The 18,484-nt window shown below is 43.4% G+C and overlaps 1 protein-coding gene across 1 annotated transcript in view; it reads right to left on the reverse strand.

Moving 5' to 3' along the window:
- dnah9l (dynein, axonemal, heavy polypeptide 9 like) overlaps positions 1-18,484 on the reverse strand; it is a 668,659-nt gene that overhangs the window by 122,873 nt on the left and 527,302 nt on the right. The window contains exons 62-63 of the mRNA XM_070873660.1: positions 15,001-15,135; positions 14,479-14,652 (exon numbers count right to left, since the gene is read on the reverse strand). Of these exons, the coding sequence (XP_070729761.1) occupies positions 14,479-14,652; positions 15,001-15,135 (309 nt within the window). The remainder of the gene's footprint in view (positions 1-14,478; positions 14,653-15,000; positions 15,136-18,484) is intronic.

The raw sequence follows: 18,484 nt of genomic DNA on the forward strand, positions 1-18,484 counted from the left end.
TACCATTCTCAGCTGAAACTATTTGGAGAGAAGCCAATTGAAGACAAAACATTGTTTGAGAGAAAGTAAATTATGAGAAGCAACTCATATTCTTCATATACACACTCCTTATTAGCTAATTATACAGCGGCAATGGTGGCAGCAGCGAGCCTAACAGCATCATAAACAACTTCATAAATATTAAATGTCACATTCAGACTGAATTTAAAGGATACTACATAGAACATCAAAATTTACAAATAAAGCGAGAACTGATTCTGAATTATAGTTTATATGGTTTAATAAAATATTTTTAATTAATACCATACATCAAATATATAATGCATATATCAAATATATGACAATACAAAGATGGGAGAAAAGGCAATGTGTGAGGATGTACTATGTACTATGCTTAAACAAAGGGGACAACAGTGGGATGAGGGCAGAGTTGGCTAAAGTAGACTGGGAACACAGACTAAACGGTGGCACAATTGAGGAACAGTGGAGGACTTTTAAGGAGCTCTTTCATAGTGCTCAACAAAAATATATTCCAGTGAAAAAGAAGGGCGGTAAGAGAAGGGATAACCAGCCGTGGATAACCAAGGAAATAAAGGAGAGTATCAAATTAAAAACCAATGCGTATAAGGTGGCCAAGGTTAGTGGGAAACTAGAAGATTGGGAAAATTTTAAACGACAGCAAAGAATGACCAAGAAAGCAATAAAGAAAGGAAAGATAGATTACGAATGTAAACTTGCGCAAAACATAAAAACAGATAGTAAAAGCTTTTACCGATATATAAAATGGAAAAGAGTGACTAAAGTAAATGTTGGTCCCTTAGAAGATGAGAAAGGGGATTTAATAATGGGAAATGTGGAAATGGCTGAGACCTGAAACAATTATTTTGCTTCGGTCTTCACAGTGGAAGACACAAAAACCATGCCAAAAATTACTGGTCACGGGAATGTGGGAAGGGAGGACCTTGAGATAATCACCACCACTAGTGGGGTAGTGCTGGACAGGCTAATGGGACTCAAGATAGACAAGTCCCCTGGTCCTGATGAAATGCATCCCAGGGTATTAAAAGAGATGGCGGAAGTTATAGCAGATGCATTCGTTATAATCTACCAAAATTCTCTGGACTCTGGGGAGGTGCCATCGGATTGGAAAGCAGCTAATGTAACGCCTCTGTTTAAAAAAGGGGGCAGACAAAAGGCAGGTAACTATAGGCCAGTTAGTTTAACATCTGTAGTGGGGAAAATGCTTGAAGCTATCATTAAAGATGAAATAGCGGGACATCTAGATAGGAATAGTGCAATCAAGCAGATGCAACATGGATTCATGAAGGGGAAATCATGTGTAACTAATTTATTGGAATTCTTTGAGGATATAATGAGCATGGTGGATAGAGGTGTACCGATGGATGTGGTGTATTTAGATTTCCAAAAGGCATTCGATAAGGTGCCACACAAAAGGTTACTGCAGAAGATAAAGGTACGCGGAGTCAGAGGAAATGTATTAGCATGGATGGAGAATTGGCTGGCTAACAGAAAGCAGAGAGTCGGGATAAATGGGTCCTTTTCGGGTTGGAAATCGATGGTTAGTGGTGTGCCACAGGGATCGGTGCTGGTACCACAACTGTTTAGAATATACGTAGATGACCTTGAAGAGGGGACAGAGTGTAGTGTAACAACATTTGCAGATGACACAAAGATTAGTGGGAAAGCGGATTGTGTAGAGGACACAGAGAGGCTGCAAAGAGAATTAGATAGGTTAAGCGAATGGGCTAAGGTTTGGCAGATGGAATACAATGTCGGAAAATGTGAGTCATCCACTTTGGGAAAAAAAAACAGTAAAAGGGAATATTATTTGAATGGGGAGAAATTACAACATGCTGCAGTGCAGAGGGACCTGGGGGTCCTTGTGCATGAAACTCTTTTTGGAGTTCACCTGCAAAACATAAAACATTAAACTGTGCCACCCGACCTGGGTGACACTCCAGACATTTACAAGGCCCTTTTCCCCCCCCCCCCCTTTTTTTTGTTTTTTTTTGTTTTTTTCTTTTTTTGGTTTTTTGTTTGGGCACTAAATTCACAATTTTCCCCAGTGCCCCCTATAAAAGGGAAGGGGGACACTAAAAGCACCGGCAATTAAAACAAATTAAACTTTAAAACGTAAAATCAAATTAAAATTTGGTTGCCGGGCGTGATGATGCACTCTAGTCCCTCCGGTGCCCACCTCTCGCGGAAGGCCGCGAGCGTACCGGTGGGCACCGCGTGCTCCATCTCCAAGGACACCCTGGACCGGATGTAAGAGCGGAAGAGAGGCAGGCAGTCAGGTTGAACGACCCCCTCGACCGCCCGCTGCCTGGACCGGCTGATGGCACCCTTGGCCGTGCCCAGGAGCAGTCCTATGAGGAGGCCTTCGGACCTACCCGCTCCCCTCCGCACAGGGTGCCCAAAGATCAGGAGAGTGGGACTGAAGTGCAGCCAGAATTTCAGGAGCAGCCCCTTCAAATAATGGAACAGGGGCTGCAACCTCGTGCACTCAATAAAAACATGGAACACGGACTCCTCCAGACCGCAGAAATTGCAGGCGGCCTGGGAGTCCGTGAACCGGCTTAGAAATTTGTTGCACGGCACTGCTCCGTGCACCACCCTCCAGGCCAAGTCCCCGATGAATAGTGGGAGGACCCCTGCGTAGAGTGCCCTCCATCTCCTTGTGCATGAATCACAAAAAGTTAGTTTGCAGGTGCAGCAGGTAATCAGGAAGGCGAATGGAATGTTGGCCTTCATTGCGAGAGGGATGGAGTACAAAAGCAGTGAGGTCCTGCTGCAACTGTACAGGGTATTGGTGAGGCCGCACCTGGAGTACTGCGTGCAGTTTTGGTCACTTTACTTAAGGAAGGATATACTAGCTTTGGAAGGGGTACAGAGACGATTCACTAGGCTGATTCCGGAGATGAGGGGGTTACCTTATGATGACAGGTTGAGTAGACTGGGTCTTTACTCGGAGTTCAGAAGGATGAGGGGTGATCTTATAGAAACATTTAAAATAATGAAGGGGATAGACAAGATAGAGGCAGAGAGGTTGTTTCCACTGGTTGGAGAGACTAGAACTAGAGGGCACAGCCTCAAAATACGGGGGAGCCAATTTAAAACTGAGTTGAGAAGGAATTTCTTCTCCCAGAGGGTTGTGAATCTGTGGAATTCTGTGCAAGGAAGCAGTTGAGGCTAGCTCATTGAATATATTCAAATCACAGATGGATAGATTTTTAACCAATAAGAAAATTAAGGGTTACGGGGAGCGGGCGGGTAAGTGGAGCTGAGTCCACGGCCAGATCAGCCATGATCTTGTTGGGTGGCGGAGCAGGCTCGATGGGCTAGATGGCCTATTCCTGTTCCTAATTCTTATGTTCTTATGTTCTTATTAATGTTAGGAAGTCCAGAACCAGGGGTCACAGTCTAAGGATAAGGGGTAAGCCATTTAGGACCGAGATGAGGAGAAACTTCTTCACCCAGAGAGTGGTGAACCTGTGGAATTCTCAACCACAGAAAGTTGTTGAGGCCAATTCACTAAATGTATTCAAAAAGTAGTTAGATGTAGTCCTTACTACTAGGGGGATCAAGGGGTATGGCGAGAAAGCAGGAATGGGATACTGAAATTGCATGTTCAGCCATGAACTCATTGAATGGCGGTGCAGGCTCGAAGGGCCGAATGTCCTACTCCTGCACCTATTTTCAATGTTTCTATTTAGGAGGACACAAAAAAATCTGCAAAAGGACATAGACAGGCTAAGTGAGTGGGCAAAAATTTGATAGATGGAGTATAATGTTGGAAAGTGTGAGGTCATGCACTTTGGCAGAAAAAAATCGAAGAGCAAGTTATTACTTAAATGGAGAAATATTACAAAGTGTTGCAGTACAGCGGGACCTGGGGATACTTGTGCATGAAACACAAAAGGATAGTATGCAGGTACAGCAAGTGATCAGGAAGGCCAATGGAATCTTGGTATTTATTGCAACGGGGATGGAGTGTAAAAGCAGGGAAGTCTTGTTACAGCTGTACAGGGTATTGGTGAGGCCACACCTGGAATACTGCGTACAGTTTTGGTTTCCATATTTACGAAAGGATAGAAACATAGAAAATAGGTGCAGGAGTAGGCCATTCAGCCCTTCGAGCCTGCACCACCATTCAATAAGATCATGGCTGATCATCCCCTTTCTTGCTTTCTCTCCATACCCCTTGATCCCCCTAGCCACAAGGGCCACATCTAATTCCCTCTTGAATATATCCCATGAACTGGTATCAACAACTCTCTGCGGCAGGGAATTCTACAGGCTAACAACTATCTGAGTGGAGAGGTTTCTCCTCATCTCAGTCCTAAATGGCCTACCCCTTATCCTAAGACTGTGTCCCCTGGTTCTGGACTTCCCCAACAATGGGAACATTCTTCCCGCATCTAACTTGTCCAGTCCCGTCAGAATCTTATATGTTTCTATGAGATCCCCTTGCATCCTTCTAAACTCCAGTGTATAAAGGCCCAGTTGATCCAGTCTCTCCTCATATGTCAGTCCAGCCATCCTGGGAATCAGTCTGGTGAACCTTCGTGCATTTCCTCAATAGCAAGAACGTCCTTCCTCAGATTAGGAGACCAAAACTGAACACAATATTCCAGGTGAGGCCTCACCAAGGCCTGGTACAACTGCAGTAAGACCTCCCTGCTCTTATACTCAAATCCCCTAGCTATGAAGGCCAACATAACATTTGCCTTCTTTACCACCTGCTGTACCTGCATGCCAACTTTCAATGACTGATGAACCATGACACCCAGGTCTCGTTGCACCTCCCCTTTTCCTAAACTGTCGCCATTCAGATAATATTCTGCCTTCGTGTTTTTGCCCCCAAAGTGGATAACCTCACGTTTATCCACATTACACTGCATCTGCCATGCATTTGCCCACTCACCTAACCTGCAGCCTCTTAGCATTCTCCTTACAGCTCACACTGCAACCCAGTTTAGTGTCATCTGCAAACTTGGCGATATTACACTCAATTCCTTCATCTAAATCATTAATGTGTATTGTAAATAGCTGGGGTCCCAGCACTGAGCCCTGCGGCCTCCACTAGCATTGTCAGCCATTCTGAAAAGGACCCGTTTATCCTGACTCTCTGCTTCCTGTCTGCCAACCAGTTCTCAATCCAAGTCAGTACATTACCCCCATTGCCATGTGTTTTGATTTTGCACACCAATCTCTTGTGTGGGACCTTGTCAAAAGCCTTTTGAAAGTCCAAAGACACCACATCCACTGGTTCTCCCTTGTCCACTCTACTAGTTACATCCTCAAAAAATTCCAGATGATTTGTGAAGCATGATTTCCCTTTCATAAATCCATGCTGATTTGGACCGATCCTGTCACTGCTTTCCAGATGCGCTGCTATTTCATCCTTAATAATTGATTCCAACATTTTCCCCACTACTGATGTCAGGCCAACTGGTCTATAATTCCCCGTTTTCTCTCCCTCCTTTTTTAAAAAGTGGTGCTCCATTAGCTACCCTCCAATCCATAGGAACTGATCCAGCCTGTTGGAAAAGGATCACCAATGCATCCACTATTTCTAGGGTCACTTCCTTAAGTACTCTGGGATGCAGACTATCAGGCCCCGGGGATTTATCTGCCTTCAATCCCATCAATTTCCCGAACACAATTTCCCGCTTTATAAGGATATCCTTCAGTTCCTCCTTCTCACTAGACCCTCGGTCACCTAATACTTCCGGAAGGTTATTTGTGGCTTCCTTCATGAAGACAGAACCAAAGTATTTGTTCAATTGGTCTGCCATTTCTTTGCTCCCCATTATAAATTCACCTGAATCGGACTATAAGGGACCTACATTTGTCTTCTCTAATATTTTTCTATTCACATATCTATAGAAGCTTTTGCAGTCAGTGTTTATGTTGCCGGCAAGCTTCTTCTTGTATTCTATTTTCCCCCTCTTAATTAAATCCTTTGTCCTCCTCTGCTGAATTCTAAATTTCTCCCAGTCCTCAGGTTTGCTGTTTTTTTTTTTGACCAATTTATATGCATCTTCCTTGGATTTAACACTATCCTTAATTTCCCCTGTTAGCCACGGTTGAGTCACCTTCCCCGTTTTATTTTTACACCAGACAGGTATGTACAATTGCTGAAGTTCATCCATGTGATCTTTAAATGCTTGCTATTGCCTATCCACTTTCAACACTTTAAGTATTATTTGCCAGTCAATTCTTGCCAATTCATACCTCATATCATCACCGTTACCTTTCCTTAAGTTCAGGACCCGAGTTTCTGAATTAACTGTGTCACTCTCCATCTTAATAAAGAATTCTACCATATTGTGGTCACTCTTCCCCAAGGGGCCTCGCACAACAAGATTGCTAATTAGTACTTTCTCATTACAAATCACCCAGTCGAGGATAGTCAGCTCTCTAGTTGGTTCCTCGACATATTGATCTAGAAAACCAAACCTAATACACTCGAGGAAGTCCTCTTCCACCGCATTGCTACCAGTTTGGTTAGCCCAATCAATATGTAGATTAAAGTCACCCATGATAACTGCTGTACCTTTATTGCACGGGTCCCTTATTTCTTGTTTGATGCTACCCGCAACCTCACTACTACTGTTTGGTGGTCTGTACACAACTCCCACTAGCATTTTCTGCCCCTTGGTATTCTGCAGCTCCACCCATACCGATTCCACATCATCCAAGCTAATGTCGTTGCTTACTATTGCATTAATTTCCTCTTTCACCAGCAATGCCACCCCGCCTCCTTTTTCTTTCTGTCTATCTTTCCTAAATGTTGAATACCTGTGGATGTTGAGTTCCCAGCCTTGTTCACCCTGGAGCCATGTCTCCGTGATGCCAATTACATCATACCCGTTAACTGCTATCTGCGCAGTTAATTCGTCCACCTTATTCCGAATGCTCCTCGCAGTGAGGCACAGAGCCTTGAGGCTTGTCTTTCAAACACACTTTGTCCCTTTAGAATTTTGCTGTAATGTGGCCCTTTTTGCTTTTTGTCTTAGGTTTCTCTGCCCTCCACTTTTACTTTTCTTCTTTCTATCTTTTGCTTCTGTCCCCATTCTACTTCCATCTGTCTCCCTGCATAGGTTCCCATCCCCCTGTCATATTAGTTTAACTCCTCCCCAACAGCACTAGCAAACACTCCCCCCTAGGATATTGGTTCCGGTCCAGCCCAGGTGCAGACCGTCCGGTTTGTACTGGTCCCACCTCCCCCAGGACCGGTTCCAATGTCCCAGGAATTTGAATCCCTCTCTTCTGCACCACTCCTCAAGCCACGTATTCATCTGAGCTATCCTGTGATTCCTACTCTGACTAGCACGTGGCACTGGTAGCAATCCTGAGATTACTACTTTTGAGGTCCTACTTTTTAATTTTGCTCCTCGCTCCCTGAATTCATCTTGTAGGACCTCATCCCGTTTTTTACCTATATTGTTGGTACCTATATGCACCATGACAACTGGCTGTTCACCCTCTCTTTTCAAAATGTCCTGCACCCGCTCCGAGACATCCTTGACCCTTGCACCAGGGAGGCAACATACCATCCTGGAGTCTTGGTTGTGGCCGCAGAAACGTCTGTCTATTCCCCTTACAATAGAATCCCCGACCACTATAGCTCTCCCACTCTTTCTTCTGCCCTTCTGTGCAGTAGAGCTACCCACGGTGCCGTGAACTTGACTGCTGCTGCTCTCCCCTGATGAGTCATCCCCCTCAACAGTAACCAAAGCGGTGTATCTGTTTTGCAGGGGGATGACCCCAGGGGACCCCTGCACTACCTTCCTTGCACTGCTCTTCCTGTTGGCCACCCATCCCCTATCTGGCTGTGTACCCTTTTGCTGCGGTAAGACCAACTCACTAAACGTGCTATTCACGTCATTCTCAGCATCGTGGACGCTCCAGAGTAAATCCACCCGCAGCTCCAGTTTCGAAATGCAGTTTGTCAGGAGGTGCAGGCGGATGCACTTCCCGCACATGTTGTCGTCCGGGACACTGGAAGCGACCCTGATTTCCCACATATTACAGGAGGAGCACAACACGTGTCCGAGCTCTCCTGCCATGACTTAACCCTTAGATCAACTTAATTTATCCACAACACTGCTAAATGTTACTTACTGATAAAGAAAAGAAAAAGAAAAACTACTTACCAATCACCAGCAATCACTTACCCCCTTGGTTGTGACGTCACCTTTCGATTTCTTTCCACTTCCTTTTTTGCCTTCTCACCCTGCTGCCGCTGCACCAGCTGGCCTCTCCGACCACGAACTCCTGCTGGGCCTTTTTAGAGGCCTCCCCACGCTGCCTCTCCGACATTACCCACAATACCATGTGTTTTAATTTTGCACACTAATCTCTTGTGTGGGACCTTGTCAAACGCCTTTTGAAAGTCCAAACACACCACATCCACTGGTTCTCCCTTGTTCACTGTACTAGTTGCATCCGCAAAAAATTTTCGAAGATTTGTCAAGCATGATTTCCCTTTCATAAATCCATGCTGACTTGGACCGATCCTGTCAATGCTTTCAAAATGCGCTGCTATTACATCTTTAATCATTGATTCCAACATTTTCCCCACTACTGATGTCAGGCTAACCGGTCTATAATTCCCTGTTTTCTCTCTCCCTCCTTTTTTAAAAAGTGGTGTTACATTAGCTACCCTCCAGTCCATAGGAACTGATCCAGAGTCTATAGACTGTTGGAAAATGACCACCAATGCATCCACTATTTCTAGGGCCACTTCCTTAAGTACTCTGGGATGCAGACTATCAGGCCCTGGGGATTTATCGGCCTGCAATCCTATCAATTTCCCTAACACACATTCATGACTAATAAGGATTTCCTTCAGTTCCTCCTTCTTGCTAGACCATCGGTCTCCTCGTATTTCTGGAAGGTTATTTGTGTCTTCCTTAGTGAAGACAGAACCAAAGTATTTGTTCAATTGGACTGCCATTTCTTTGTTCCTCTTTATAAATTCACCTGGTTCTGACTGCAAGGGACCGACATTGGTCTTCACTAATCTTTTTCTCTTCACATACCAGTAGAGTGGACAAGGAGGAACCAGTTGATGTGGTGTATTTGGACTTTCAGAAGGCTTTTGACAAGGTCCCACACAAGAGATTAATGTGCAAAGTTAAAGCACATGGGATTGGGGGTAGTGTGCTGACGTGGATTGAGAACTAGTTGGCAATCAGAAAGCTAAGAGTAGGAGTAAATGGGTACTTTTCAGAATGGCAGGCAGTGACTAGTGGGGTACCGCAAGGTTCTGTGCTGGGGCCCTAGCTGTTTACATTATACATTAATGATTTAGACGAGGGGATTAAATGGAGTATCTTCAAATTTGTGGATGACACTAAGTTGGATGGCAGTGTGAGCTGCGAGGAGGATGCTATGAGGCTGCAGAGTGAATTGGATTGGTGAGTGGGCAAATGCATGGCAGATGAAGTATAATGTGGATAAATGTGAGGTTATCCACTTTGGTGGTAAAAACAGAGAGACAGACTATTATCTGAATGGTGACAGATTAGGAAAAGGGGCGGTGCAACGAGACCTGGGTGTCATGGTACATCAGTCACACCTGGAGTATTGTGTACAGTTTTGGTCTCCTAACCTGAGGAAGGACGTTCTTGATATTGAGGGAGTGCAGCGAAGGTTCACCAGACTGATTCCCGGGATGGCGGGATTGACATATCAAGAAAGACTGGATCAACTGGGCTTGTATTCACTGGAGTTCAGAAGAATGAGAGGGGATCTCATAGAAACGTTTAAAATTCTGACGGGTTTAGACAGGTTAGATGCAGGAAGAATGTTCCCAATGTTGGGGAAGTCCAGAACCAGGGATCACAGTCTAAGGATAAGGGGAAAGCCATTTAGGACCAAGATGAGGAGAAACTTCTTCACCCAGAGAGTGGTGAACCTGTGGAATTCTCTACCACAGGAAGTTGTTGAGGCCAATTCACTAAATATATTCAAAAGGGAGTTAGATGTAGTCCTTACTCCTAGGGGGATCAAGGGGTATGGTGAGAAATCAGGAATGGGATACTGAAGTTGCATGTTCAGCCATGAACTCATTGAATGGCGGTGCAGGCTTGAAGGGCCGAATGGCCTATTCCTGCACCTATTTTCTATGTTTCTATGTATCGGTTGATTCCGGAGATGAGGAGGTTGACTTATGAGGAAAGGTTGAGTAGGTTGGGCTTCTACTGATTGGAATTCAGAAGAATGAGAGGTGATCTCATCGAAATGTATAGGTTTATGAGGGGTCTTGACAAGGTGGATGCAGAGAGGATGTTTCCACTGATGGGGGAGACTAGAAATAGAGGGCATGATCTGAGAATAAGGGGCCGCCCATTACATAGAAACATAGAAAATAGATGCAGGAGTAGGCCATTCGGCCCTTCGAGCCTGCACCACCATTCATTAAGATCATGGCTGATCATTCACCTCAGTACCCATTCCTTGCTTTCTCTCCATACCCCTTGATCCCTTTAGCCATAAGGGCCATTTAAAACTGAAATGAGGAGAAATTTCTTCTCTCAGAGGGTTGTAAATCTGTGGAATTCGCTGCCTCAGAGAGCTGTGGAAGCTGGGACATTGAATAAATTTAAGATATAAATAGACAGTTTCTTAAACAATAAGGGGATAAGGGGTTATGGGGAGAAGGCGGGGAAGTGGAGCTGAGTCCATGATCAGATCAGCCATGATCTTATGGAATGGCGGAGCAGGCTCAAGGGGCCGTATGGTCTACTCCTGTTACTATTTCTTATGTTTTTATGTTCTTATGTAACTCAGGCATGAATTAACAGTGTGGTAGCATATTAAAGCCATGTGCCACTGAATTAAGTTATTAGATGGGAATCGAGTGTGTACCTGTGATATCATTTAGCGATTTTTTGATCTCAGCCAATGCATCTTGGGGAAATTCTTTGCAGAGGCCAACAGCTTCTCCACGGTCAGAATAGGAAACATTGGATAGAGAGTCACCCTTGGCCACTGTCAACCACCAAGGGCTAGATTTTACTCTGCGATCTTGCCCGGAATTAGCAGAAAAAGGGAGCAGATTTGGGTAGTGAGGCCTACCGGCACTTCACCACCCTGACTTTCTGCTGCAAGGACCATCGCATGCAAATGCCATATTTCCCTCCCATCAACCCCTGTTCCTGCTGCTCCGATCCCATCAGGTGAAGGTGGTTGGTAGTTCCTAAGGTAGCAGCTGGAAGTTCTCCAAGCTCCTGATGGAAGGAGAGGGCTTGTAGCAGCCTCCTCTCTCTCCATTTTGGCTCCCAGTACTTATCTGCTGATGGCCTTGATCTTCTGCAGTCTTTGGGACTCTTTGACCCCTTCATATGGCTCCTGGCTTTTGCTCTGGGCCATTGGTGGGCTCCCACTTGCTGAACCAGGGTTATGGCAGGGTTAGGATAGTATGTGAAGGTCCCACCTCAAATCTATAAGGGCAGGAAGAGAGAATTCCAGCCCCAAATGCCCATTTACAGTCCAACATTAGCAAATGGTTTGGGAGAAGTTGTTTGTATGTCCTCTAGGCTTGGGGATACCACATGCTCCATTAAAACCAGAGGGGAAAGGAAGTCTACTCGGCTCGTTGAAGGTGGGCCCTTAAAAGGCCCCGTGGAAACTTTCTAGGAAGGCACAGTCCTGGCCTAATTTTCATCCCAATCGAATTTGTTTTCTTCAAAATGTTTTATTGTATCTTAAGTGGTAATAGGTCTAACTGGATAGACTACAATCTCCCAAATTGCCGCCATCAGCAACAGAAATGACAGAGTCCTAAATACAACAGACTGAGGAACATTTTAAAAAAAGCTCAATACAATTTCAGGACTGCCAGAATAGTACTGAGGTTAAATAACGTGGGCGAAGAACCAAAGCTATCTGGCTTGATTAAGCAGAACTAATACCATAGATTTGGATTATCCCCTGAAGGTGCTGACTTATAAAGTCAGCAACAAGAGAGGTGAAGGCAATTTTGAAATTGTGGAGAAAAGGACTGGACAAAGAGCTGAGATTCTTCAAGAAACTAACACCCAGACAGGTACCATACCTAGTTTGAGGGGGAAAAGAGAATAACTGTTCTCATAAAATCATAGAAATTTACAGCATGAAAGGAGGCCATTTCTGCCCATCAGGTCTACGCTGACCGACCAAGAGCTATCCAGCCTAATCCCATTTTCCAGCTCTTGGTCTGTAGCCCTGTAGGTTACGAAACAAGGGGCCCAACTTTGGCCATGGCTTGCATCAATCTTTTTGGAGTAAGTTGTTTTTTCTGTCATTTCCCCCAAAAAATTTGCTCCAGAGTAAGTCAGTTAGGTACGATTTTTTTTAGGTCAGTTCTTTTTTCCAAAAGGGGGCGTTCCCAGACACTTACGCCAGTTTTGGTCATTTATGTCACTTTGGCCAGCAAAAACTTACTCCAAATCCACTTAGGTCAGCGTATGTGGCCAGCTCTGAAAAACCTTGTGGGCAGTGAAGAAAAAGCAGCGCACATTCGGCAGACATTAGGGCAGGGATAGGGGAGGGAAGGGAACGGGAGAGGACCTCAACAACCAAGCACCAAACATTGCAAGGAAAAACGCAAACAATTAAAATACTAATAAAAATGAAGTAAATCCTACCGGAGAAATGTGAGCTGCTGGCCGCAATGTCATGAGGGATGAGGGGTGAGGGGATGGGGGGGGGCGGGGTGGGGGTAGTAGCCAGAGAGAGAGAGAGAGAGAGAGAGAGAGAGAGAGAGAGAGAGATGCTGGTATACAAAACACTTTTGCTCCCCCCCCCGCAAACACTCTTTCTCTTCCCCCGCCCCCAAAACTCTCCTCCACCCCTCCCGCCATACACTCTTTTTCTCTCCCCCCCCCCCCGCAAAACACTCTTTCTCTCCCCCCCCCGCAAAACACTCTTTCTCTCCCCCCCCAGCAAAACACTCTTTCTCTCCACCCCCACCCAAAACTCTCCTCCTCCCCCCCCCCCAATCAAAACCCTCAAGCACAACCAATAAATAAAAAATAAAACCGAAGTCCTACCTTGCCCGGGAACTCAGCGGGCCAGCCGGCCGGTGTGGGAGGCCACTTGGCCGGAGATAGGGTGCGGCGAGATCGGGGCATCCCTTTGGCCGGGAATAGGGGCTGCGAGCATCGGGTCCTGCTCACAGCCCGCAGGACACACTGGGAGGACAGGAGCATGCGCGCAGGTGCCGGCACTGTTTTCGGCACTGGCCTGTTGCTCCGCCCCCCACTTCAGAATGCACACCACGTCAGGACTCCGGGGACTCTGAAGAGCGGCCAGGATGGGGCCCCTTTTTTCCGGCGCCCTTTCCAGCGCACAAAGTCGGCGCGCTTAGGGTTGGGCAAAGTTGGGCCCTTTAAGTGCACATCCAAGTATTTTTTTAAATGCGGCGAGGGTTTCTGTCTCTACCACCCTTTCAGACAGTGAGTTCCAGACCACCACCACCCTCTGGACAAAGAAATTGCCCCTCATATCTCCTTTATACCTCCTCTCAATTACTTTAAATCTATGCCCCCCTCTGCCAAGGTAAACATGTCCTTCCTATCCACTTTATCCAGGCCCCTCATAATTATATACACCTCAATCAGGTCTCCCCTCAGCCTCCTTTGTTCCAAAGAAAATAGACCCAGCATACCCAATCTTTCCGGTTATGTTCAATTATGTTCATCATCCACAAATGTAAAAGTTTAATTCTGTTGTGGTGTTAGCTTGTCAGAAAAGAGACTGTACCTATTATATCTTGCCTATCTCTGAGATGGTTTAAGTAGAGTCAAGATTGTCGGCCTAACCATCTGCATTGCAGACTGTATTTATTTGCCTCTTCCTTTCTGTATTCTAACTGATTCTTGAGCAGAACAGGGATTGTTGCAAAGCCACTTTATCTGTCAAAGAAAGAGAACTGTCACAAATTGCAAGAAGTTGAAGACTGTAATACTAGATTACCAGAGCTGCTTTTTGAAGTTGGGCTTCAGCTTTGAAGAGTACATCCATACACCAAAGCAACCAAGAGGCACGATTAGGGTCAAACAAAGCAAAAAAATGTACTCTCTTTAAAAAAAAAGAAAATTACTAGTTTGGCTGACAGACTCAGCAAAATCCAATTACATAATATTGTATGTTGTAAAAATATGTTTGTATTGCTTGTGCTACTTCAATGCTGTGCAGATAAACTCACCTCTTTTGATTCAGAATAAAAACTAATTTACAATCAGCTAAATATGCTTCCATTCCCAGAGACCTGACCAAAGATTTTTAAACTGTCTATCTCTTTATATCTTTGCATAATAGGAACATTTTAATAGGTGTCATAGGCACAATAAAGACCACCAATACTTTTGTGGTTATGTTATTAACATTTATGATAGAAATAGTTCCAGTAACTGTTACATGAAAATACATTTTACTACTGGCAATTAAAATATATACCTTTTGGCTTCTCAGGTAAGGCATCCACATGTTTTGAACAAGCTCATATCGATACCTCTTGGAGAAGGAGCCAGCGTAAGAAATGAAAGCTGCCATCAAGAGAACATCTCCACAGAGAGTTTCCTCCTGTTCATGATACTGTGTGACAGACTGAGCCCAGCGCACATTCTCTGACTACCGCATGAAAAACAACATTTAAAACGTTAAGAAATGTTCACAGCAGAATATGAAAATAATTATAATGGTAATTTATACTTCCTTTCTTTTGATGCAAATGAAGCTGAACAGTATACATCTTATAACAATATCATGACAAATGTTCCCTTTTACATTGCAGTATTTAGATTTTAATAACTGTGGCAACATTTTATTAAAAGGCTGAAAAAGCATATGTAAAAATAGAACTAAGGCTAACGTATTTAAAGCAGTTTGGCCATTTTGAATTATTACGATCATTTTGAGATAAACAGCACACCATAAAATAGGTACACTGCTGTACCAGGAGATTTGATATGGTCTCACCTCTAGACCTTTCACTAATCTGTTAGCCAGTTCAATCGTCTTATTGGTTCTGTTCACTTCATCCTGGCAACGGACTTTTTCAGATATGGCCCTTTCAAAGGCCGCTGTTAATGCAGCCAAGCTCATGTCTAAATCCTTTTAATAATGAAAAACAGTTGGAATTAAAACAAAGTCTCTAGCTCAGTGCCCGATTACAGCAACCCTGCTCCTCCGACCACAAAGGAAAGTTTAAAATAATCCTCTTCTGGCCCCGGCTCCTCTTCCCGCTGTCTTCATAGAAACAAAGAAAATAGGAGCAGTAGTAGGCCATTCGGCCCTTCGAGTCTGCACCGCCATTCAATATGATCATGGCTGATCCTCTATCTCAACACCATATTCCCGCTTTTTCCCCATATCCCTTGATGCCTTTTGTTTCTAGAAATCTATCTATCTCCCTCTTAAATATATTCAGTGACTTGGCCTCCACAGCCTACTGTGGTAGAGAATTCCACAGGTTCACCACCCTCTGAGTGAAAACATTTCTCCTCATCTCGGTCCTAAATTTCCTATCCCGTATTCTGAGACGGTGACCCCTGGTTCTAGACTTCCCAGCCAGGGAAACATCCTCCCCGCATCCAGTCTATCCAACCCAATCAGAATTTTATAAGTTTCAATGAGATCCCCTCTCATTCTTCTAAACTCTAGTGAATACAGGCCTAGCTGACCCAATCTCTCCTCATACGACAGTCCTGCCATCCCAGGAATCAGTCTGGTGAACCTTCACTGCACTCCCTCGATGGCAAGCATATCCTTTCTTAGGTAAGGAGACCAAAGCTGCACGCAATACTCCAGGTGCGGTCTCACCAAGGCCCTGTATAACTATAGTAATACATCCTTGCTCCTGTACGCAAATCCTCTTGCAATGAAGGCCAACATACCATTTGCCTTCCTAACTGCTTGCTGCACCTGTATGTTTGCTTTCAATGACTGGTGTACAAGGACACCCAGGTCCCTCTGTACATCGACACTTCCCAAGCCATCACCATTTAAATAATACTTGTCCTTATGTTTTTCCTACCAAAGTGGATAACTTCACATTTATCCACATTATACTGCATCTGCCATGTGTTTGTCCACTCCCTCAACCTATCTAAATTGCCTTGCAGAGTCTTTGCATCCTCCTCACAACTCACAATCCCACCTAGTTTTGTGTCACCAGCAACCTTGGAAATATTACATTTGGTTCCCTCATCCAAATCATTTATATATATTGTAAATAGCTGGGTCCCAGCACTGATCCCTGTGGTACCCCACTAGTCACTGCCCGCCATCCCGAGAAAGGTGGGAAAGCCACAGTCGTTTCCTCACCCAGGCCTCCAGTTAAAATTGCTGTTAGGTACCGATTACATCATGACATGACTTGCATAGGTAAAGAAGGACCCTGCTGGCTTTAGGCGGGTGCCCTTGCCGCTTGCTCAGTAGAACAGGTTAAAAGTGAAATGATGAGATCCTGGCGGCTTTCTAATGTACAAGCCAATGTGGGTGATTTTAATTTCCCACCTGCCTGGCAGAAAGTTAAAAATCGCTCGCATGCATTCACTTAGAAAATTCAAAACGTTGTTCTGTGGCAGAATGTTCTTTCTGGTTTTAAATGCAGAACTTAACAGTTGCCAGTGAAATGTCCCTGGTATAAAAGTATGAGTTTTTTTCCCCTGAAATCTGACATAATTTTCAATAGACAGCATTGTACTTGCGCATGCATAATATCACTTATTATTCATGTAAATAATATTTGAAATGAATATATTTTTACATCTATTGGTGATTATATATGGCACACTAAAGGAACATGGTCATGTAACCATTGGTTGCTCACTAAGGCACTAAGTCTGCTGATCACTACAGATAATGCAAGTTTCATCATGTCACTCCAAAAGGAGGAGAAAGCTACACAATTTCCCAGTCAAAACAAAAACTAAACGATGTATGTGAGGGGAAAAGAAATGAGAAAAGGCTCCGTTCATCTGAAACCTCTTCAGAGGCAAGATTGCCAAGAAAAAAAATTGAAATGAGAAATTACATCACATACAAGGCAAGTTCCATTGTACTTTAATTTGTGAAATAGTTTTAAGGTAAAAAAAAAACCTGCCAAATCAACACCCACTGAGAATAAGAGGTACTAAAGAACAAATAAAATGGTGATGAATACTACTCATTAAGTTTGTAGCTATCACAGCATCTGCATGTCGATTACATTTCTATTCTTGCGGACTTTGAATTTAACCAGTGTTGAAAACATATATTACCATGTGTACTTGGAACGTACCATTTCAATATTGTAGATGATTTACTCTTATAAGGTTTTATTTAAATAACACAGAATGTACAGATTAGAAACATTTTTTCATGTTTCAAAAAATGTACATGTAATTTCATACTGTAATGTTGAAATTAAGATATAGGAAATAAAATACATTAAATATTATGCATTTACTATTTGTATTACTGTTTTGTATGAGAAAAGTACTACCATAGCCATGCTGTTTTTGAGTATTAAAATGTTTTTAAATATGAAAAAGCATATCTACTTTTTTCTTTACACATTAACATGAGTAGTCTAAGAATAAATGCAGATGCATATTGTGATGTTTGCAGATAATTGCAAAGTAGCTACATTTTCTCTCTGAATGTCTTTGTATTTGAAGTGCTGCCCTTTTCAAAACAAGTGAAAGTTCAATCAAGTTTTGCTGCCATGATGATCAAACAGTGTCACATCACTATGGCAATGTCTGCCAGGGCTACAAATGCAGATCAGCTTTAATTGTACTAGGCCTTATTGCTGGTGCATGTCAATCAGAACCTATGAATTGAAGAAAATTTGCTCTGTTCATTCTGTTAAATGATGTATCCAATTAAACCTGTTAGAATTCATGATCTTCAGTCAAGGTTAAATGAAAGTAGTTACTCCTGTCAGCTATGTGATTAAATGCTGCCTACATCAGGCACATTTATGTGCGAAATTAAAATTTTGTCTAAAGCATGAATCTTTATGCATGCCAGTTAATTATCTTGCAGTCCTTCTACACATTAAATGCCCAGTACATTTGTTCTTAATCATCAGGTGCAATTTAAAACACACTTCATACCCAGCATTTAACTAGATTCCTCCATTTTAATGAATTCTGTTACTCTTTTTATGGGTTTGGCTGTTGTTACATTATTATAGATTATCAACATTCAAAAGTGTAGTAACTATTCACCTTACAAAACCCAAAAAATTCTAATTTTAAAGAAATATTTAAAAGGAACCTTATTTGATACAACTTAGGTAATGATCCATGATCTATTGTACAATAGCATGGTGTATTGCATTTTTAGGTGTTCATTTTCTAATATTCATGGTGCTGTGAACCCATACAGTCCTTTGAATATTACACCATGGAAGTAGTTACAACCCTAAAATTTTCCATGTTAATGACATTTTTGTTAAACGCAACTGTATTTT

The sequence above is a fragment of the Pristiophorus japonicus genome, chromosome 3 (genome assembly GCF_044704955.1).
Source record: "Pristiophorus japonicus isolate sPriJap1 chromosome 3, sPriJap1.hap1, whole genome shotgun sequence".
NCBI classification, from domain to species: Eukaryota; Metazoa; Chordata; class Chondrichthyes; family Pristiophoridae; genus Pristiophorus; species Pristiophorus japonicus.